Source organism: Oncorhynchus mykiss, chromosome 10, assembly GCF_057628025.1.
Source record: "Oncorhynchus mykiss isolate SJ-2025 chromosome 10, ASM5762802v1, whole genome shotgun sequence".
Classification (NCBI taxonomy): Eukaryota; Metazoa; Chordata; class Actinopteri; order Salmoniformes; family Salmonidae; genus Oncorhynchus; species Oncorhynchus mykiss.
The window spans coordinates 64,946,845-64,970,238 of record NC_143031.1 but is presented as its reverse complement, the minus strand read 5'-3'; the positions used below and the strand labels follow the sequence as shown (position 1 = coordinate 64,970,238).

Here is a 23,394-nt window from a genome sequence, read left to right as displayed (position 1 = left end):
GTTATCTTACAAAAATGCTTTTATTGATTGTAAAAATGATTCTAAAAAAGGTATGGAATACAGTTAAGGGCCTACTTGGTACATCCATCTCATCATGCCCATCTAGTGTGGAGGTTGGCGGGAGAACAATAACAAAACCAGCTGATGTTGCCAATCATTTTGCAGATTTGTTTACAAAGAAAATGAATTTACTGAGCAATAATGTAGACATACATTCTTCCAAACAAGCTATTGTCCAATGGATTGATGATCATATTATGAGCAACAAGACCTGCTCTTTTAGTCTACAAATGGTGTCAGTAGAGGAGGTGTTAAACCTATTGAAGTCATTACCCGATGGTAAATCTACAGGTTATGATCTTATGGACAATTTTTTTACTTCGCTATGCTGCTCCCCAGATTGCAGCTCCACTGAAATATATATTTAATTGGTCACTGGAAAAGGGGATGTTTGCAAATGTATAGAAGCATGCGAAACTGTCCTATCCCGAAAGACAGTAAAGAACCCATTACTCCTGCCAATAGGACCAATTAGTCTACTCCCTATACTCAGTAAGATATTGGAGGGTATTGTGAGTAGACAAATATGGGAGTACATAAAATAATGATCTGATTACAGCCAATCAGCATGCTTATCACAAAAACCATTCCACTACCACTGCATTGGTTGACATGACTGACCAGTGGCTCAACGCTGTGGATAATGGCAGGTTTGTGGGTGTACTATTTTTAGATTTTAGTGCAGCATTTGATTTAGCGGATCATTAAATAATTGACCAAATTAATGCATTATGGTGTTAAGAAGGTAGCATTGAATTGGGTACAGTCATATCTGACAGGAAACAGTCCATCTATATCAATTGTTCATTTTCTTCCCCTCATGCTTTAAACTGTGGAATACCACAGGGCAGTTGCCTTGGGCCACTTCTTTATTTAATATATACCAACGACCTTCCTTATGCCTTATCTGTAATGCAAGCTACGATATTTGCAGATGATACTACAATTTATACAGCAAGACAATCGGTTCAACAGGTACAGCAAGCTTTACAAGGAGATTTGGAGAATATCAGAGAGTGGGTTTGCCGGAACAAACTTGTTTTAAACACCAAGGAAACCAAAGTTATGTTGGTCTGTTCCACTAAGAAAAGGCCAACACAGCATGGGATACAATTAAGTATGGGGGGAGTACAAATTGAGGAAGTGGCAGAAACCAAACTACTGGGAGTGCAGCTAGACAACTGCTTGTCATGGTTGCCTCAACTCATCTATGTAAAAAAAAAAATCTAAACAGCATGCATGATCAGAAGGATAGCTAAATATTTACCAGGAAAGATTCTTAAGAATATAACACAAGCATTAATTGAGAGTCAGGTGAACTACTGTTCTGTGGTCTGGGGAAATGCATCATAAAGTGAAATTAGGAGGCTGCAGATTGCACAGAACAAAGCAGCAAGGATTGTTTTCAGGTGGGGATATGGTTCTATTGTAGTCATGAGCAATGCTCTTGGTTGGTCATCAATCAACAAGATAATTGAAAAAAACGTGCATAATTTATTTCATAATATACACCATTTAAAACGTGCAAACTCTATTCACAACGGTATTCAGTTGTTAAGAGACAGACATTCAGTAAATACTAGGAATAGATTGTCCACCATCTATGTTATCCAGACAGAAAAGAGAAATAGGCTAAATAACATTTCAATTTAGAGCAATAAAGAAATTGAAAATTTAACTGAGCAAACCAGAAACCTCTCAATATATACAATTAAACAATACTTTAAAACCATTTAAATATAATAGAATTGTTGCATTGGACTAAAGTAGAGGAAGAATCAATATCTTTTTAGACTGAGTATTTATCGGGTAAATATGTTAGTGTATTATGTCTATTTGTAAGTGTTTAAATGTGAAAATATGTTTGTATTCTAAATTGGATTTTAATGTTTAAGGACTCTTGGAAGATTAGTCCAAATGAGGACTGAAAGAGATCAGAGGAACTCTGGAGCTCGGTCAGAGTGACCATCGAGTTCTTGGCCCTTCTCCCCGGATTGCTCAGTTTGGCCGGGCGGACAGCTCTAGGAAGAGGCTTGATGGTTCCAAACTCTTTCCATTTTAGAAAATGTTTTGGTACCCTTCCCCAGATCTGTGCCTCGACACAATCCTGTCTGAGCTCTACGGACAATTCCTTTGACCTCATGGCATGGTTTTTGCTCTGACATGCACTGTCAACTGTGGGACCTTATATAGACAGGTGTGTGCCTTTCCAAATCATGTCTAATCAATTGAATTTACCATAGGTGGACTCAAATCAAGTTGTAGAAACATCTCAAGGACGATCAATGGAAACAGGATGCAGCTGAGCTCAATTCCGAATCTCATAGCAAAGGGTCTGAGTACTTATGTAAATAAAGTATCTGTTCTTTATTTTTAATAAATTAGCAAACATTTCTAAAAACCTGTTTTTGCTTTGTCATTATGGGGTAGTGTATAGATTGAAGAGATTAAAAAAAAAATCAATTTTAGAATAAGACTAACATCACAAAAGGGAAAGTGTCTGAATACTTTCCGAATATATAGTGTACCTAACAATATGGAGCCATTGGAGTGAATTATAAAAAAATTCCATGTGTTGATTTAAGAATTAAGTATAATGTTTAGGTTCGACTGAGATAAGGGGCACTCTGTCCCCCGCAATGATTCAAAATGTCAGTCACCACCAGAGTCAGTTTTGTATTTCATTTCAACATGGGCATATACTCAAACATAAAGTACAGTACTTCTTTTATGCAAAACGATACGTGACAAGTAGAATAACTTCATTACCTTTTCCTTAAATCTGGTAGACTCGCTTTGATCAAATACATTTTAGAAGACATTGGAAAAGGTTCAACATCACATCACACATCTTTATGACAAGTAAACATGAATTAAGGCACTATCATTATTTCACTATAAAATACCAATATCAACCTAAAGGGACAAGGTTGTCCCTTTTCATCAGTGAAGCATTTTTACAGACACCACCATCACACCAACCACCACCATATCATCTACTCTGCCTCATCATACTCATTCTTTCCTCAGTTCACCTCATCCAGTTCCTTATAAATCCACAACCAAAATAATTAACTACAAACAAACTAGCTAGTACTACATTACATGTTACAATACTCTATACATGGGCCGTGTGCATTTTCTGCTGGTGTATCCTGAGGTAGCTCCTCTCTGAGAACCTCTTCCCGCAGTGTGTACAGGCAAACGGCCCCTCTCCCGTGTGGATCTTCAAGTGTATCTTCAAGCGGTGCTGGTGGGAGAACCGTTTCTGACACTGCGGGCACGGGTATGGTTTCTCCCCTGTGTGGACTCTCTGGTGCCTCTTCAGGCTAGACAAATGGGAGAAGCTGTCCCGGCACAAGTGGCAGCTGAATGGTTTCTCCCCCGTGTGCATCCTCTGGTGGATCTTCACCTGATTGGGGAAACTGAAGGCTTTCCCACAGAACGAACACATGAAGCGCTTCTCTTTGGCGATGCCACCTTTACTGATTCCGTCTCTACTACTGTCACGTGTCAATGGGCTTGTGTAGCCATTTAGTGTTGAGGCACTGGCATTGTCTGAGGTCTGGTTTAACATTAGAGGAGTGTGAGGAGGATGAAGGCCAGGAAGTGTCTGTGTTGTCACAGGGTCCATGTTCCAGTTGATAGATCCTACAGAAGGCAGGCTGAAGGCAGCACCTGTTAGGGTGTTAACCTGAGGCGTCATCAGTCTCTCTGAATAAGAACTATAGGAGCAGGACGGAGCATCGCTAGCCGAGTCGGTGTCTGTTCTCTCTAGCCGCATACGGTCACCCCTCTGCCCCTGCAGACCAAATCTACGCCTTGCCCTGGACTCAGCCAGACTGTTGTCATGGAGACTAAATTCAGATGTTTTGTGTTCGACTGTCTGTTTCTGGTTGTGGTTAACAATGTTGTTCCCCAGCCCAGAGTTGAGGACTCTGTCCCATCCACTGACCTCCACTATGTCACCTCTGGTCCTGGCCTGCTCAGTGATGTTGTCCCCTGGGCCCTTGGCTGCACCAGTCTGGGTCTGGGAATCCAAGATGGCTTCCCAGTCTCCTCTGTTAGCCTCCAGCCAACCACCTGCAGGAAGAGGATAGAAAATAGACAGAAAAAAAATGTCATAAAACTCGACATATGGAGATTTTTTGTCAATTACCTGGTCAAGTTCCTACATTATAACATGTGTGTTTTGTTTGTAAACATAAGTTGCATTGATTTAATTTTATGAATGAAGAAAAATAAGAACAAATAGCCAGGCACATCACTATTCCCATTGAAGATCTATTACTGTAAGAAATAGTGACGTGCATTCAGAGTAGGCAGTGCCTTGTCATCTTCCCAAATGTGTAGTGATCTGGTACAAAATGCCCAAGTAGGCCAGGGAGAAAGGCAGCCTCACTGTGTCCCTTTTTCCCACCCTTCAAACTCAATGCAAGGCACTGACATGACTTGCGCGTCTGTTTTTTCTGCCTTATACTGCCAGCTAACGGACCTCAAAAGGCAGGCAGAGAGCTTCGCTGCCTTTCATGTGTCAATATGTCCCATTCATTTTCATTGCACTCAAATAATAAATAAGTATTGGAATGAAAAAAGTAATGGGTTAGGCAGGAGTATAGACAGAGCTTGCTCCTGCCTGTGGACGTCACGTCATCTGCCGCCTTTTTGGCGGTTATGTTAGTTTTACTGCTAGCTAAAGTAAGCTGATCAGGATGACTAACACTTTGCATCTGAAACAGTTTTCAAAGTTGGATTTTCTTGCGAAACAAGGGATGGAAGATCAAAACCTGAGCTTAGGGACCTACATCAAAGGAAGTGACAGAAAATAAATATTTTCAATCTTAGTGGTATCAACGGAAAGACTGGCTCTGACTGTGGCAGCGAAGCTAGCAGCCGACTCTACTGCCTGCTGTTCTCCGCCAGCGACAGCATGTGGACAGAGCTGGTTACTGCGACTTCCAACAACTTGCCTTTAGCACTCAACAAGCATGACAAATCTTTCTCACATCCAAAGCCAGATACGGTAGCTCTTAAGACATTTGGCAGCTCACATATAGATCTGGCATTGAATAAACAACAGAAATGGAATATCAACATGCAAAGTTTTAGAATGGGTGGCCAGTAATAAACTGTTCCTGAACACCTCTAAAACTAAGAGCATTGTATTGGGTACAAACATTCCGTAAGATCTCAGCTGAATCGTGTAATGAATGGTGTGGCTGTTGAGCATGTTGAGGAGACTAAATAACTTGTTTTTTTCTTCGATTGTAAACTGCCATTTTTTTCAAAAGTTTGCTAAGAGCTGGCAGCAAGCTTATATGTCTGCTGTTAGAACCAGTAAAGGCAGCGTTACCACTCTTGGGTAGCGTAATTACTTTGGCTTCCCTACAGGCATGAGGACAAAGATTAAAGATGTAGCTATAGAGTCAGCTAACCATCCTCAGTGGCTTTCCATCTAAGCTGATCGAGAACAAATTTTCCACCTCTGATAGCACTGGAACAGCCGCTACAAGACTGATAGTTTCTATGAGCAATTCGAGCTGAAAGGCAATGAACTGGGCCTGGCAGATAGAGGAACTCGTAGTAAACAGACGATCAGTGTAGAGAGGGGGCAAATCTACTACATATACTGGACAATATCAATGTTCAGACGAGAGCCAGGGTTGACCACTTTAGTGAACTTCCTTTCCTTGGTTAAGTGTTATACTCTGTATTTCTCCACTCTCAATGATGAGGTCAACAGCAACTATTTTACAAAGATATTTGATATGCCTTTGAGATACAGAGCGAGGGAAATGTGCATTAGCCGTTGCGAGTGCATAGGCCTCGTCGGACGGTTGGCTACAACTGCAATGTTTTTTGGGACCTTTAATGTACTTTTAGATTCATACATGGCTACTATGAGTGGGTATTATGTTTAGAGTTAGTGATCTAGCTAATGTGTTCGGTTTCCACATACTCAGGTGGTGAATTAGCCCCAAATTAGTCTATGATATTATAGCACAGAAAATTGCTAATTAATCTCTATTGAAAAAAATATATGACAATTCTGGAGCCCTATCTTACATTTTTTTTTTGTACCTTTTCGCCCCAATTTCATGACATCCAATTGGTAATTACAGTCTTATCCCATCGCTGCAACTCCGGTACGGACTCGGAGGCGGCGAATGTTGAGAGCCATGCGTCCTCCGAAACACAACCCTGCCAAGCCACACAGCTTCTTGAACACACTGCTCGCTTAACCCGGAAGCCAGTCGCATTAATGTGTCGGAGGAAACACCCTGCAACTGGCGACAACAATAGCATAAGTGTCGACCCAAAATGCATGACAATCACTGATTGCACATTAAAATATATTTTTTTAACTTATTTAGTGAATACCATCTCAGTAGTCTATTAGACGTTTTAATAAAGCCCTCTGTGAATGACTTTATATTATAGGCCTACTCATTTTTTATATTGCGTGATGCGGCAAAAATAAATGGGTGCAACTAAATCCTGGCCTGGTGCCACCAATTGAAAAACCAGGGGGAAATGTTAGTCTGGAGCCCTGCTACAAGGGGAATGTCACCCATATGGAAGAGTTTTCATATGGACAGACCTCACCGCACGTCATTTGCACAGAGCCTTCAAAAAGTATTCACAACCCTTGACTTTTCCCACATTTTGTTGTGTTACAGCCTGGATTTACAATTTACAATTTACAACTGGCCTACACACAATACCCCATAATGTCAAAGTGGAATTATGTTTTTAGAAATGTTTACAAATTTATTTAAAAAATGAAAAGATGAGTCAATAAGTATTCAACCCCTTTGTTATGGCAAGCCTAAATAAGTTAAGGTATAAAAATGTGCTTAACAAGGCACATAATCAATTGCATGGACTCACTCTGTGTGCAATACCTGTGTTTAACAGGATTTTTGAATTACTACCTCATCTCTGTACCCCACACATACAGATAATTGTAAGGTCCCTCAGCAAAGCAGTGAATTTCAAACACCGATTCAACCACAAAGACCAGGGAGGTTTTTCAATGCCTTGCAAAGGGCACCTATTGGTAGATGGGTACAATTTTTAAAAAGCAGACATTGAATATCCCTTTGAGCATGGTGAACTTATTAATAACACTTTGGATGGTGTATCAATACACCCAGTCACACCCAGATACAGGCATCCTTCCAAACTCAGTTGCCGGAGAGGAAACCGCTCAGGGATTTCACCATGAGGCCAAATGTGACTTTAAAACAGTTAGAGTTTAATGGCTGTGATAGGAGAAAACTGAGGATGGACCAACATTGTAGTTACTTCACAATACTAACCAAAATTACAGAGCGAAAAGGAGGAACGCTGTACAGAACAGAAAATATTCAAAAACATGCATCCTGTTTGCAATAAGGCACTACAGTAAAACATGTGATAAATAAATTAAATAAATGTATGTCCTGAATACAAAGTGTTATGTTCGGGGCAAGTTGAACACATCACTGAGTACTACTCTTCATATTTCCAAGCATGGTGGTGGCTGCCACTGCATCAGGTTATGGCTATGCTTGTCATCTGCAAGGACTATGGAGTTTTTGGGGGGAGATAAAAATAAACAGAGCTAAGCACAGGCAAAATTCTAGAGGAAAACCTGATTCAATCTGCTTTCCAACAGACATTGGGAGAGAAATTCACCTTTCAGCAGGACAATAACCTAAAACACAAGGCCAAATATATACTGGAGTTACTTACCAAGACAACATTGAATGTTCCTGAGTGGCCTAGTTACAGTTGTGACTTAAATGAGCTTGACAATCTATGGCAAGACTTGAAAATGGCTGTCTAGAAATGATCAACAACCAACTTGACAGAGCTTGAAGAACTGTAAAAATAATAATGTGCAAATATTGTACAATCGAGATGTGCAAAACTTTGAGACTTACTCAGAAAGACTCACAGCTGTAATTACTACCAAAGGTGATTCTAACATGTATTGACTCAGGGGTGTGAATAAATTTGCTAAAATGTCTAAAAACATGTTTTCACTTTATCGTTAAGGGGTATTGTGTGTAGATGGGTGAAAAAAAAAATATTGAATCCATTTTGAATTCAGGCTGCAACACACACGCAATGTGGAATAAGTCAAGGGGTATGAATACTTTCTGAAGGCACTGTATGTAGGCTATTTGCATTTCTCCCTTACCTTGCTCCCCCATCTTTAGTCCACTCAGCAAGTCAATGCTCTCTGGTCCGTCTTCTATTGTCTCCTCTTTGACCAGCAGCAGATCAGGTTTCCCATCCTCCATGTCTACTGACTGTAAGATATACAGAGTGAGAGGATGTTGGATTGAAAGCTGATATGAGCACCCTGCTATGGAACATCTTCTGATTGGGCAATGAGGGATTGCTATGAGTACTATGCAAACATGTTAGTTGATGTGATACTATGCAAATGTGTTAGTTGATTTGATTACTCGACACTAATGGTTTGATAATTCAAATGCATGGTTCCACACTTAAAACAAAAGTAATCAAGACCTGGGCCCGTATCCACAAAGAGGCTGAGTAGAAGTGCTGATCTTGGATCTTTCCATATAATCTTACCTATTATGATCTAAAATGCTAAATGCTAAACTGATCCTAGATCAGCACTCCTGCTCTGAGAGGCTTTGTGTATACAGGCCCTGACCTAATATCATTCAGACAGTAGTTCACAGTGGGCTCACCTTGGTGAGACTGTATGTGGTCCTGTGCTGCTCAGCTGGTTCCTCTGTGGGTTCAGGTGGTGGTGTAGTCTGGTTGTCCTCTACGACCATGGTCCCCTCTGGGTTCCCCAGACCCTCCTCACAGCCCTCCTCCTTCACCAGCAGCACCTCTGGACCCTCCTCCTCCTGGAAGAGAGGTAATAAATATTACACACACACACAGATATTAAACTAGGGCTGGGAATTTCCAGGGATGTCACAATACGATATTATCACGATACTTAGGTGCTATGTATTGCGATATGTAACTGTATTGATTTTTACCCATCACTATAATAAACACACTTTCAACATGGAATGTTTACCCACCCCTCAGAGAAAGATTTAACAAGGAATGTCTCTCTTCTAAAAAAGATAGGTTTCAAAATTATTTCAATACTCCAGCACCCTACTCCTGCGAGGATAACGACACAGCCTTTTTCCAAAATGTTTTATGAGTTGGAGAACACATTGGGAGGCATATGAGATCATTCCTCCATGCATAATCTTTCCAGGTCCTTGATATCCTTTGTCTGTGCTTATGGACTGCCCTCTTCAATTCAAAAACAGGTTTTCAATGAGGTTCAAGACCATTGCAAAATGTACATTTTGTGGTCAATTTACCATTTCGATGTGGATTTTGATATGTGCTCGGGGTTAGCTTCAGGCAAGCAGGTTTTTGGCTAAAATGTCCTGGTAGTAAAGTGATGCCATTGACCTTAAGATCCCCAGGACCAGTGGAAGCAAAATAGTCGCATAACATTAAATATCTTTCTTGGCAGGCTTAATCAAAACCTTCCCAAGAAGGTACCCACTATCAATCGCTATGGAAAGATACCACTCTCGGGCGAGAGCGGGGGAGGATGACCGATGTACAGGACAGACGACTGTTATGACCACTCATGAAGGACAACCGACAACGGAACAGCTAAACAATTTATTTCGGGTCTACAGATGTGTAAAGATTTTCAAAAACGAGAGGGGTCTGAAGATCTATCAGGCAAGGGGTGGCAATCGGAACATCACTGATGCACCAGGGGAGACAGAGAACCAACAGGAAAGGGAAGGCACACAACATACAAGACAATATGTACAGAACAACACAGGAGAGACCAGCCTGTGAAATCAATCAATAACAAAGTCATTTTTACATCAGCAGTTATCACAAAGTGCTATACAGATACCCAGCCTAAAACCCCAATCAATGCAGAAGCACAGTAGCTAGGAAAAACTGCCTAGGAAGGCTGGAACCTACAGTGCCTTGCGAAAGTATTCGGCCCCCTTGAACTTTGCGACCTTTTGCCACATTTCAGGCTTCAAACATAAAGATATAAAACTGTATTTTTTTTGTGAAGAATCAACAACAAGTGGGACACAATCATGAAGTGGAACGGCATTTAATGGATATTTCAAACTTTTTTAACAAATCAAAAACGGAAAAATTGGGCGTGCAAAATTATTCAGCCCCTTCACTTTCAGTGCAGCAAACTCTCTCCAGAAGTTCAGTGAGGTTCTCTGAATGATCCAATGTTGACCTAAATGACTAATGATGATAAATACAATCCACCTGTGTGTAATCAAGTCTCCGTATAAATGCACCTGCACTGTGATAGTCTCAGAGGTCCATTAAAAGCGCAGAGAGCATCATGAAGAACAAGGAACACACCAGGCAGGTCCGAGATACTGTTGTGAAGAAGTTTAAAGCCGGATTTGGATACAAAAAGATTTCCCAAGCTTTAAACATCCCAAGGAGCACTGTGCAAGCGATAATATTGAAATGGAAGGAGTATCAGACCACTGCAAATCTACCAAGACCTGGCCGTCCCTCTAAACTTTCAGCTCATACAAGGAGAAGACTGATCAGAGATGCAGCCAAGAGGCCCATGATCACTCTGGATGAACTGCAGAGATCTACAGCTGAGGTGGAAGACTCTGTCCATAGGACAACAATCAGTCGTATATTGCACAAATCTGGCCTTTATGGAAGAGTGGCAAGAAGAAAGCCATTTCTTAAAGATATCCATAAAAAAGTGTTGTTTAAAGTTTGCCACAAGCCACCTGGGAGACACACCAAACATGTGGAAGAAGGTGTTCTGGTCAGATGAAACCAAAATTTAACTTTTTGGCAACAATGCAAAACGTTATGTTTGGCGTAAAAGCAACACAGCTGAACACACCATCCCCACTGTCAAACATGGTGGTGGCAGCATCATGGTTTGGGCCTGCTTTTCTTCAGCAGGGACAGGGAAGATGGTTAAAATTGATGGGAAGATGGATGGAGCCAAATACAGGACCATTCTGGACGAAAACCTGATGGAGTCTGCAAAAGACCTGAGACTGGGACGGAGATTTGTCTTCCAACAAGACAATGATCCAAAACATAAAGCAAAATCTACAATGGAATGGTTCAAAAATAAACATATCCAGGTGTTAGAATGGCCAAGTCAAAGTCCAGACCTGAATCCAATCGAGAATCTGTGGAAAGAACTGAAAACTGCTGTTCACAAATGCTCTCCATCCAACCTCACTGAGCTCGAGCTGTTTTGCAAGGAGGAATGGGAAAAAAATTCAGTCTCTCGATGTGCAAAACTGATAGAGACATACCCCAAGCGACTTACAGCTGTAATCGCATTAAAAGGTGGCCCTACAAAGTATTAACTTAAGGGGGCTGAATAATTTTGCACGCCCAATTTTTCAGTTTTTGATTTGTTAAAAAAGTTTGAAATATCCAATAAATGTCATTCCACTTCATGATTGTGTCCCACTTGTTGTTGATTCTTCACAAAAAAATACAGTTTTATATCTTTATGTTTGAAGCCCGAAATGTGGCAAAAGGTCGCAAAGTTCAAGGGGGCCGAATACTTTCGCAAGGCACTGTAGGAAGAAACCTAGAGGAACTAGGCTTCGAGGGGTAGCCAGTCCTCTTCTGGCTGTGCTGGGTGGAGATTATAAGAGCACATGATCATTAAGGCCCTATCGGTCTTAAGATGGCCTAATGTGTCAGCAAAGAAGGAATGGGACATGTTCGACCAAGACGTGGATCAAGTGCTGGAGGTAACACTCGCAGGAGATGTAGGGAATAATATCTGAGCAATGTCAAGTATCATCAAGAGCATAGGGGCTGACAGCTTTGGGAAAAAGAGGAAATTCAAGACGAACATCAAGCCAAGAGAAAACCGATGTCTGAAGAATATAACAACCCTAAGACGCGACCTGCAGAGGCTGAATGAGGCTTTTCACCAAGTAAGGGAGGGAGCGAAACCAGCACTGAAGGAGATCTGAGACAATCTGAGAGAGCGTATTAAGACCTTGTGCTGAGGTGAATACCATCGCAGGGACAGAAGGAGGCAGATGAAGGAGAGGACAGACTTTGCCCTTCCAGTATCTATCAAAACCCCTGGGGGACAAAAGTTCAGGAGAGCTCAAAGCAACAAAGGAAGAGGTGGAGGAGCACATTCGTGGAGTCAACAGCGACCCCCCCAGGCATGAAAATGAGCTGTAAGAGATGGCAAAACTCAAACCAATGAAGCCACCATCCCCTTCGAGGTGTTGGAACCCAGCTGGCAGGAGATTACTTTTTCAAGAAGGCCAGGAGAAGATCAGCACCAAGGCCTAATAGTATTCTGTACAAGGCTGCTGAAAGTGGGATGGAGGAAAAACTCTTGCAGAAAGTTGGCTAGTTGCTGAGGTCTGTTTCATTCCAAAAGAAGTTAACTCCACAAACATCAAGCAATTCCAAACCATCAAGCAATTCCAAACCATCAAGCAATTCTGAAACCATCTCACTCCTCAATGTGAAAGCTAAAATCTTCTAAAAGCTGCCTTGAACACACAAGCTTCATCTCAAAGATCAAGGACGCAAAGCGTAACCAAGGACACAAGCGTAACCTGTGGCTAGACCTAACCAATGCCTACAGAACCATACCCCACAATCTGGTGGAAACCACACTCAAGACCATCTACCTGCAAGATTCCAGAAGCTCCTCCAACGCTATTTCGACAACTTCAAGATGCGCTTCACAAGTGGAAAGGCTGGAGGTAGGTATTGTGGCCGGGTGTACTCTCAATCATTTTGTTTTCTTCAGCAATGAACCTCCTGGTTAAATCAGCAGAGAAGCTCAGACAGGGTGCAGTACCGGCAAGCGGCGTCCAGCAGGCTCCAATCAGAGCATTCGTGGATGATCTGAAAATGAAGTCTGTTCCAGAAGGCTGATGGATTTTGGAGGATCTGGAAGAGCTCATCAAATGGGCCAGAATGAAGTTCAAGTCTGCAAAGTCAAGAAGCCTAGTCCTGAAAAAGCAACAATTCAAGATCAGAGACCATTCCCAGCATCAGAGAGAAGCCTGTGAAGAACCTGGGAAAGTGGTACAGGGCCAATTTCAATGACAAATATTGTGTGATTTGTTCTTTCAAGCAGACACGTGGATGACATCTCTGGGGAAGAGCGGTCTAACAGGCAAGTTTAAGGCATAGGGCTACCAACACTGGGTACTTCCCAAACTCCTCTGGCCACTTCTTGTCTATGAAGTAGCTCTTTCAACAGTGGAGGCACTAGAAAATTAAATTAACCACTTCCTCAGGAGATGGCTGGCGGTCACAAGAATCTTCTGCTCCATCGGACTGTACAGCACAGGCAGCAAGCTGTGGCTGCCAATTACATCTGTGGTAGAGGAGTACAAGGCAACAAAAGCACGTCAGGCTATGATGCTGTGAGACAGCTAGGATGAAAGAAAGAGATAAATAGTGGTGGAATGTATAGCAGATGTTTTACGGGCTCCTGACCAATTCTGTTATTTGGTGTGATTTTTTGCACTGATAAAAATGTTTTACATAATGTTTTCGCCATCGGATTCTTTGATTTATTCACCCTGGACCAGGCTCTAATCCCCAACACTGGGAAGAGAAAGTGACCGCAATATAGAGGCCAACGTGCAGGCACCCTGATGAAACTACGGTAGCGAATAAATAAACTGCCTCTACCCTCTGTTCTATTGGTGAATGTACAATCAATATCAGCGGGACATGAAAAACTGTAATATCCTATGTTTCTCGTAAACTTGGCTGAATAAGGAAATGGATAATATACATCTAGCTGGTTTGTCTATGCATCGGCAGGACAGAACGGCAGCTCAAGGGGGGTGGTGTTTCCTTGTTAACAACAGCTGGTGCACAATCTCTAATATTAAGGAAGTCTCAAGGTTCTGCCCGCCTGAGTTAGAATACCTTATGACAAGCTGTAGATCATGCTATTTACCAAGAAAGTTGTCAATTCACCACCACAAACTGATGCTAGCACTACGGCCGCAATCAACAAGCTGTATAGGGCCATAAGAAAACAAGAAAATGTTCATCCAGAGGCAGCACTCCTAGTGGCCGGTGATTTTACTGCAGGAAAACTGAAATCTGTCTTACCTCATTTCGAGCTTACAAAGCTCTCCCTCGCCAAATCTGACTAACTATCCTCCTGAATCCTGCCTACAAGCAAAAACTCAAACAGGAAGTACCAGTGGATACTAAGCTACAGGACTGTTTTGCTAGCAAAGACTGGAATACGTTCTGGGACTCATCCGATGGCATTGAGAAGTTTACCACATCAGTCATGAGCTTCATTAATAAGTGCATCGACGACATCATCCTCACAGTGACCGTACGTATGTACGTACATATCCCCACCAGAAGCCATGGATTACAGGCAACATCTGCACCGAGTTAATGGCTAAAGTTGACGCTTTCAAGGAGCGGGACACTAACCAAGACGCTTATAAGAAATCCTGCTATGTCCGTCGAACCATCAAAAAGGCAAAGGGCTTTTTCAAATCCTACTACATTGGCTCTGACACTGATCGGATGTAGCAGGGCTTGCAAACTATCACAAATTACAAAGGGAAACCCAGCCGTGAACTGCCGAGTGACACAAGCCTACTAACCTACCAGACGAGCTAAATGCCTTCTTTGCTTGCTTTGAGGAAAGCAGCACTGAACCATGCATAAGAGCACCAGCTGTTCCGGACAAATGTGATCATGCTCTCCGTAACCGATGCGAGTAAGACCTTTAAACAGGTTGTTACGTTCCCCAGCAAGTAAACCAAATAATTTTGCTCAAACAGAAGGGGAAACTAACAAAGAGTCACTGACCACAACCAAAACAAAACAGGTGGGATTATAGGAGGGGTTCTGAAAGACACTCATGGGGGTGTCCACTGACAAGTTGACTAGCAACAACTGTAACCTGAAAGAAACCCACCATGAGAGTACACAAACTTTGCCCAAGAAGAGTCAAACAAAACAAAAACCCACACCAAACTTACAGACAGGAAGCAAAGCAAAAAGTGGTCAAAACAAAAATAGGGATTGTTTGTCTAGAACTCAAATAGGGACCGCCAACTAAAGGTGTTAACCCTCCATGTCTCTCAAGACAACTGGAGCACTGGTCCAGCCACTCTTAAATATTACCTGGGAAAGCACAGGTGAAACACCTTACAACTAACAAGATGAATAACCAGCACAGGTGTAATACATACTGACTAACGAGGTGACACCAATCAGTGTGCAAACGTGCTAATGCCCAACCTCGAAATATAAATGGCAAAGCCTGTAACAAGGTTAAAATTCACAGGGCCGCAGGACAGATTACCAGGATGCGTACTCAGAGCATGTGCTGACCAGCTGGCAAGTTTCTTCACTGACATTTTCAGTCTCTCCCTGACCCAGTCTGTAACACCTACCATCAGAACACCATAGTCCCTGTGCCCAAGAACGCCAAGGCAACCTGTCTAAATTAGTATCACCCTGTAGAGCTCACTTCTGTAGCCATGAAATGCTTTGAAAGGCTGGTCATGGCTCACATCAACACCATCATACCAGACACCCTGGACCCACTCCAATTCGCATTCCACCGCAATATATCCACAGATGATGCAATCTCTATTGCACTCCACATTGCCCTTTCCCACTTGGACAAAAGGAACACCTACGTGAGAATGCTGTTCATTGAGTATAGCTCAGTGGTCAACACCAGGTGGTGAGAATAGGCAATAACACATCCGCCACGCGACCCTCAGGGGTGCGTGGCCGTGCATGATTTCAACACCATCATTAAGAATACAGATGACACGACGTGGTAGGACTGATCACCGACAATGATCAGACAGCATAAAGGGAGTTCAGAGACCTGGCAGTCTGGTGCCAGGACAACAACCTCCCCCTCAACGTCAGCAAGGCAAAGGTGCTGATCGTGGACTACAGGAAACAGAGGGCCGAGCCCGCCCCCATTCACATCAATGGGGGCGTGCCATACCAAGCTGCATCACAGCTTGGTATGGCAATTGCTTGGCATCTGATCGCAAGGCGCTACAGAGGGTATTGCATACGGCCCAGTACATCAGAGGAAGGCCAGACATTTTTTTAAGGATTTCAGCCACCCAAGTCACAGACTGTTCTGTCTGCTACTGCACAGCAAGTGGTACCAATGCACCAAGTCTGGAACCAACAGGACCCTGAAAAGCTCCTACCCCCAAGCAATAAGACTGCTAAATAGTTAGTTAAATGGTTAACCAAATAGCTACCTTGGACTATCTGCATTGACCCTTTTTGCACTAACTTTTTTGACTCCTCACATACGCTGCTGTTACTGTTACATACAGTGCCTTGCAAAAGTATTCGGCCCCCTTGAACTTTGCAACCTTTTGCCACATTTCAGGCGTCAAACATAAAGATATAAAACTATATTTTGTTGTGAAGAATCAACAACAAGTGGGACACAATCATGAAGTGGAACGACATTTATTGGATATTTCAAACTTTTTTAACAAATCAAAAACTGAAAAATTGGGCGTGCAAAATTATTCAGCCCCCTTAAGTTAATACTTTGTAGCGCCACCTTTTGCTGCGATTACAGCTGTAAGTCGCTTGGGGTATGTCTCTATCAGTTTTGCACATCGAGAGACTGAACATTTTTCCCATTCCTCCTTGCAAAACAGCTCGAGCTCAGTGAGGTTGGATTGAGAGCATTTGTGAACAGCAGTTTTCAGTTCTTTCCACAGATTCTCGATTGGATTCAGGTCTGGACTTTGACTTGGCCATTCTAACACCTGGATATGTTTATTTTTGAACCATTCCATTGTAGATTTTGCTTTATGTTTTGGATCATTGTCTTGTTGGAACACAAATCTCTGTCCCAGTCTCAGGTCTTTTGCAGACTCCATCAGGGTTTCTTCCAGAATGGTCCTGTATTTGGCTCCATCCATCTTCCAATCAATTTTAACCATCTTCCCTGTCCCTGCTGAAGAAAAGCAGGCTCAAACCATGATGCTGCCACCACCATCTTTGACAGTGGGGATGGTGTGTTCAGCTGTGTTGCTTTTACGCCAAACATAACGTTTTGCATTGTTGACAAAAAGTTAAATTTTGGTTTCATCTGACCAGAGCACCTTCTTCCACATGTTTGGTGTGTCTCCCAGGTGGCTTGTGGCAAACTTTAAACAACACTTTTTATGGATATCTTTAAGAAATGGCTTTCTTCTTGCCACTCTTCCATAAAGGCCAGATTTGTGCAATATACGACTGATTGTTGTCCTATGGACAGAGTCTCCCACCTCAGCTGTAGATCTCTGCAGTTGATCCAGAGTGATCATGGGCCTCTTGGCTGTCTCTGATCAGTCTTCTCCTTGTATGAGCTGAAAGTTTAGAGGGACGGCCAGGTCTTGGTAGATTTGCAGTGGTCTGATACTCCTTCCATTTCAATATTATCGCTTGCACAGTGCTCCTTGGGATGTTTAAAGCTTGGGAAATCTTTTTGTATCCAAATCCGGCTTTAAACTTCTTCACAACTGTATCTCGGACCTGCCTGGTGTGTTCCTTGTTCTTCGTGATGCTCTCTGCGCTTTTAACGGACCTCTGAGACTATCACAGTGCAGGTGCATTTATAAGGAGACTTGATTACACACAGGTGGATTGTATTTATCATCATTAGTCATTTAGGTCAACATTGGATCATTCAGAGATCCTCACTGAACTTCTGGAGAGAGTTTGCTGCACTGAAAGTAAAGGGGCTGAATAATTTTGCACGCCCAATTTTTCAGTTTTTGATTTGTTAAAAAAGTTTGAAATATCCAATAAATGTCGTTCCACTTCATGATTGTGTCCCACTTGTTGTTGATTCTTCACAAAACAATACAGTTTTATATCTTTATGTTTGAAGCCTGAAATGTGGCAAAAGGTCGCAAAGTTCAAGGGGGCGAATACTTTCGCAAGGCACTGTTTCTACCTTAATTACCTTGTACCCCTGCACATCAACTCGGTACTGGTACCCCTTGTATATATAGACAAGTTATCATTACTCGTTATGTATCTATTATTATGTGTTTTCACTTTTCTATTATTTCTCTATTTTCTTTCCCTCTGGATTGTTGGTAAGGTTCCGTTCGTAAGCATAGTCCACACCTATTGTTTACAAAGCATGTAACAAATAACATTTGATTTGGGAGGTCTGAACGGAGGTTAGAGATCGAGGTCAGAACGGGTCACAAGTGGTCAGCCAGCAGAGCGCTCATAGAGCTGGAGGAACGGCTGCAACACGCTGACATTGTTTGGTCGGTAAACCAATGGCAGGCTGGATCAGGGATGCAGAACCACATCAAGTTGGAAGAAAGCAGAGTGCTGAGGCATGGTGCAGAGGGAGGTCACAATGGCTGAGGAAGAAAGCAGGCATGTCAGAGCTGTAGCCATGAAAAAACAAGGCAGCTGGACACGCAGAGAGAGCGTGCGAGACAGGGTACTCACCCGGCAACACATCTGGAACATGAAAGGGGAGCAGATTAAGTTTCTGGCTTGCTCTGTGTACAATGTTTTGCCCACACCAACAAACCTCCAGACGTGGCAGTTGACAAAAAGCCCAGCAGCACAATATGTGGACGACCGAGCATGTGCTCTCCTCCTGCCAAGCAGGTCTGACCAATGGTTATCGTTCTTTGGTCTAGAAGCACCAAGCAGGTGGTCCTCATCACGCTCACAGTGCCCTGGGAGGAGAGAATGGAGTTGTCGCATGAGTGGAAGCTCAAATACCAGTCCCTCATCCTTGAGAGTCAGCAGAATGGATGGAGAACCTGGAAACTACCAGTTGTGGTCGGCTGCAGGGGCTTTGCAGGCCAATCACTCTGGAGAGCTCTGGGGCTACTTGGCATTGAAGGACTGGCAAGGAAGAAGCTAGTGGCTGATGTACAGTAAGCAAGCAGGCAGAAGTGGACATCCTGTTGAGTCTGCCTGAAGTGGAATGAGCGGTGTCAGAGCCAAGTAGGAAGTAAGGAGGCAAGGCTGAGTTGAGTGGTGGATCGAGGGGGTAGTTCCAGGATGCTGGTTCTGCCCTGTCGAGCCCCACTGAGGTGTCCTGGCATATAGTGTAGTCTGTAGTTTAGACTGATGTTTATAGTGTAGTCTGTAGTTTAGACTGATGTTTATAGTGTAGTCTGTAGTTTAGACTGATGTTTATAGTGTAGTCTGTATTTTCTTTTTGCCTGGTATGTACATACTGTATGTGGATTGTGTCATTTCTGTGTCTATACAGTGCCTTCAGAAAGTACAAAAAGTACAGTGCCTTCAGAAAGTATTCACACTCCCTTAAGTTTGTTCAAAACATTTTGTAATACAGACTGAATTTAAAATGTATTAAATGTAGATGTTTTTGTCACTGGCCTACACACAATACCCCATAATGTCAAAGTGGAATTTTGTTTTTCAAAAATGTTACAAATTAATTTAAAATGAAAAGCTGAAATGTCTTTAGTCAATAATTATTCAACCCCTTTGCTATGGCAAGCATAAATAAGGAGTAAACATTTGCTGAACAAGTCACATAATAGTGTTTAACATGATTTTTGAATGACTACCTCATCTATGTACCCCACACGTACAATTATCTGTAAGGTCCCTCAGTCGAGTAGTGAATTTCAAACACAGATTCAACCACAAAGACCAAGGAGCTGTTCAAATGCCTCACAAAGAAGGTCACTTATTCATAGATTAGTAAAAAAATAAAAATAAAAGGCAGACATTGGAATATCCCTTTGGGCATTTTGAAGTTATTAATTACACTTTGGATGGTGTATCAATACACCAAGTCATTACAAAGATAAAGGCATCCTTCCAAACTTAGTTGCCACAGAGGAAGAAAACCGCTCAGGGATTTCAACATGAGGCCAATGGTGACTTTAAAACAATCAAGGACGCATGGCAAACAAATGGCGAAAATGAGGACGTACGAAGGGAAAGTAAAGGCCAAAATTCAGCACTATTTAGTGGACAGCGCCGCTACATACGTTTACATTTTAGTCATTTAGCAGATGCTCTGGGACTTACAGGAGTTTTGGGGTTAAGTGCCTTGCTCAAGGGCACATCAACAGAGCCTTGTCTGGCTAGGGGATTCAAACCAGCAACCTTTCCGTTACTTGGCCCAACGCTCTAACCACTAGGCTACCTTACATGGTTTAAATCATGACAAAGAGGTGGGGGTGTTAGTTTCATTTGGAAGCTTTTATTTTAATATTTACCACTGTAAAACATATTTACTATTACATTTTTAACTAACAGAAGAATGGTTCAATGAGCATTATTTAGAGACCCCCTCAAGTTTGACTTTTGTTGCATTTAGGGGAGCTAACGTCTCATTCAGGGGAGCTAAGCCCCCCCCCCCCCCCCCCCCCCCCGTAACTTGCACCTTGTCGTTCAATGCATGGCTGAGCGCGTATAGCGTAGAGTAGGCCTAGGTTAGCCTATATCAGAAACATTTCTTCTTTCGTTGCACAGTAAAAACATTTCATGCAATTCTACTACACTTTATATCACTTTATATAAGCAGAATCGTTTTAATACCGCTGACACTGACAAACAGATCAATAAAAACGACGTTATCCATATAATAGACCTACGAGAAGGGGAGACACAAATAGAATATGACGTCCATCTAAACTGGAAGGGGAAATTATTGTCCAAAAACAAATTTAAGTGGCACTGACCCAACAATGATAAAGTGTGAATCTGCGCAGTAAACCGGGATATGGCCGATGCTCTCCGCTGATGCCAATAAGATAGGCTATACGGTTGTTCGCTCAATTAAATTTAGAATTTTGCTAACTAAAAGCAGGGGGAAAACTTTTGGTTTTTGAAGTGGGAGAGACATAACTTTTTTAATTTTATTTTCCAGTCAGATAAACACTCCAAACAGCCTACCCGACCGCTCGGAGTCGTCCACATTGTCCTAAAGCACCCCATTGCCTCGTTTTGTATCACATTCCAATTATAAAACTGGGGGGGGGGGGGGGGGGACAAAAATGCACAGTGAAGGTTGCACCCCGGACTAAAAGACAGATGAGAGTATTTTCATTGCATTCTCTTTACAGCAATAGGGCATTTGCTTTCCACATTTTTTCCCCCGCATTTATTTTATATTGCCGGGCCATTACTTTTCACCGACAGTCGCAACTCAACAATCATCTACTTAGTATTTGCTGTGAGAGCTGCCCAAATTGCTCGCGCTGCCTTTCCTTCTGACTGTAGGCAATAAGATTTAAAACATCTACAACTAATATTTTTGAAAGAAGCTAATGATCCTCTGTGGCCAAATCATGCTTTAGCTGCCTATTTTTTTAATGATTTTATTGATGTATTTCTGTATAGACAGGAGTAGGGTAATTATATAATTTAATCAAATAGCCTTATGGACGCGCCACCTATGTGTAAGGAGGTAACATGATATCTATCATAAGGGAATTACTAGTTATCTCGCGGGCTCTGGCAGAGAAGTAGCCTATGTGAGCGCTTTAACAGTAGTCTAAACAAACAGTTAAAGTATCCATCACTAATAAATTAATGAACATTCGAGATAATAGGCGGGTTTATGCTGTGAACAACATGCTTTTATTAGCCTACCAGAATCGCCTACAAAAAAAGGTTTGTGATAGGCCTTCAATTAAAAAGGTTATAGTTCACAATAACAGGGAAAAAAATACATTTAATCACCAAAATAAAATGAAGAGATAGTAAAATTTCATGATGAAACTTTGTTTAATCGTTGAAGTGTTGGCTAATGGTTTACTAAAACATAAGGAAGCTATCTGATTTTCAATAGCACCGATGACAAATACCTATTAATTTGATGGATGATATGCGAGAACCTTGCTTAATGGATGGATTTGTTGGACGGGTTGCAAAATAAATCCTCCCATTGCAGGGATCAACTTCCCGTGGCACGCAGTTTTATAGCCTCATGCAGTCGAGGCAGTTTATTATTGTTATTATAATAAACTATTATTACCTTACTATTCAGCTATTTCAAATACTTCAAGGTATAGTCAACCACCTACTATGAGAGAAAAAAAATTATTTGGACAATAATATTGAGTGGAGTCGTTTTTATTAGCGGGAAGACGTTTTAACAAATGTCTAACTGTGTCTTTGGTAAACAAAAGTGTCACATTACATAGCGGCATATTTATCAATCAGGGCATTTGAAGCTGAACAGAGATCTTCATGCCTTCTGCCAAACCAGGTCTGATATCGCAAAGAATATTCGTCCTGTCCTTTTGGGGATTTAGATAATCAAACACTATTTTAGTGACTGCAGATTACCAGTGTGGAGCTGTTTTTACGCACCAATAATCTGTGTTCTATTCACCATTGTGCATGCCCTTGGTGACAGTCTGTTCATTACAGATAAAAGCAGTTATGTGGGGTTTGTAGTGAGTCTCTTATAGAATGTCTGATCAATCAGTTGCCTGAGTACATCAGTCTTATAGACAGTGTAGTCGTGTACAGTTACAGCGCTTACAATTTATTTTTTATTTTTTTAAATCAGCTCAATTATGCTCTGCTCCTTGCTCGCCCACATACATGATCTGGCATTCAAAAGCAGCCATGCTTTAGGCTATCAAATAACTTGTCAATCATATCAATTAATAGAAACAGTCAATGAATGGTTGAAGCAACCATTACATGGTCTGACAAACTGCATAACAATTTAAGCGACTTCATATCTCCTTGAAATGACTTAGTATCTCATTTGAATGACTTAGCATCTCTTTTATGTGACTTTAACTACGTCATTCAAACATTATACTAAGTCATTAGAATGAGACACTAAGTTGTTTGAACAAAATACTAAGTCGTTCAAATGAGATAATTCCAAGAGTCAAATTTTAATATATTTTTTTCAGCTTGGGTTTCAGGGCTTCCATAATTCCTGTACATGCAAATGTATTTGGCGAATAAAGGTGATTCTGATTCGGAGTGCCTTGAAGGAGGAAGGACTAGCGATTGTGGTGACTGGAAGGTGAGCCGGCAGCAATGACCCCATCACATTGGTTTTAAAGCGCTGGGGGTGTATGCAGAATAGGGTAAGATCAGATGTAATATATACTAAAGACAGTCTCAATGAAAGTCTTAGAATTAAAAGTCCCATTTTGTGTACATTTTTCCCCCAGTTTATCACATTATCATGCTGATTGAGATGTGTCTGTGGTTTTCATATGGTGTATTTAAAACTTATTTGTTAAAATAATAAAGTAGTTAAATGTAAGTAATGAAATAGACATTTGTGAACATCATATTGCCTAC

General features: G+C 41.8%; 1 protein-coding gene across 7 annotated transcripts in view; it reads right to left on the bottom strand.

The window, feature by feature from the left end:
- Positions 1–23,394, bottom strand: part of LOC110534728 (uncharacterized) — a 45,706-nt gene that overhangs the window by 6,215 nt on the left and 16,097 nt on the right. For 3 of the 7 annotated variants that reach the window (XM_090187443.1, XM_090187445.1, XM_090187446.1), the window contains 3 exons: positions 8,772–8,936; positions 8,249–8,360; positions 11–4,143 (listed from right to left, as the gene is read on the bottom strand). In XM_090187443.1, the coding sequence (XP_090043569.1) occupies positions 3,179–4,143; positions 8,249–8,360; positions 8,772–8,936 (1,242 nt within the window). In that variant the 3' untranslated portion in view covers positions 11–3,178. Of the gene's footprint in view, positions 4,144–8,248; positions 8,361–8,771; positions 8,937–23,394 lie in introns of all 7 variants that reach the window. The other 4 variants (XM_090187444.1, XM_090187441.1, XM_090187442.1 and 1 more) reach the window with 4 other exon arrangements.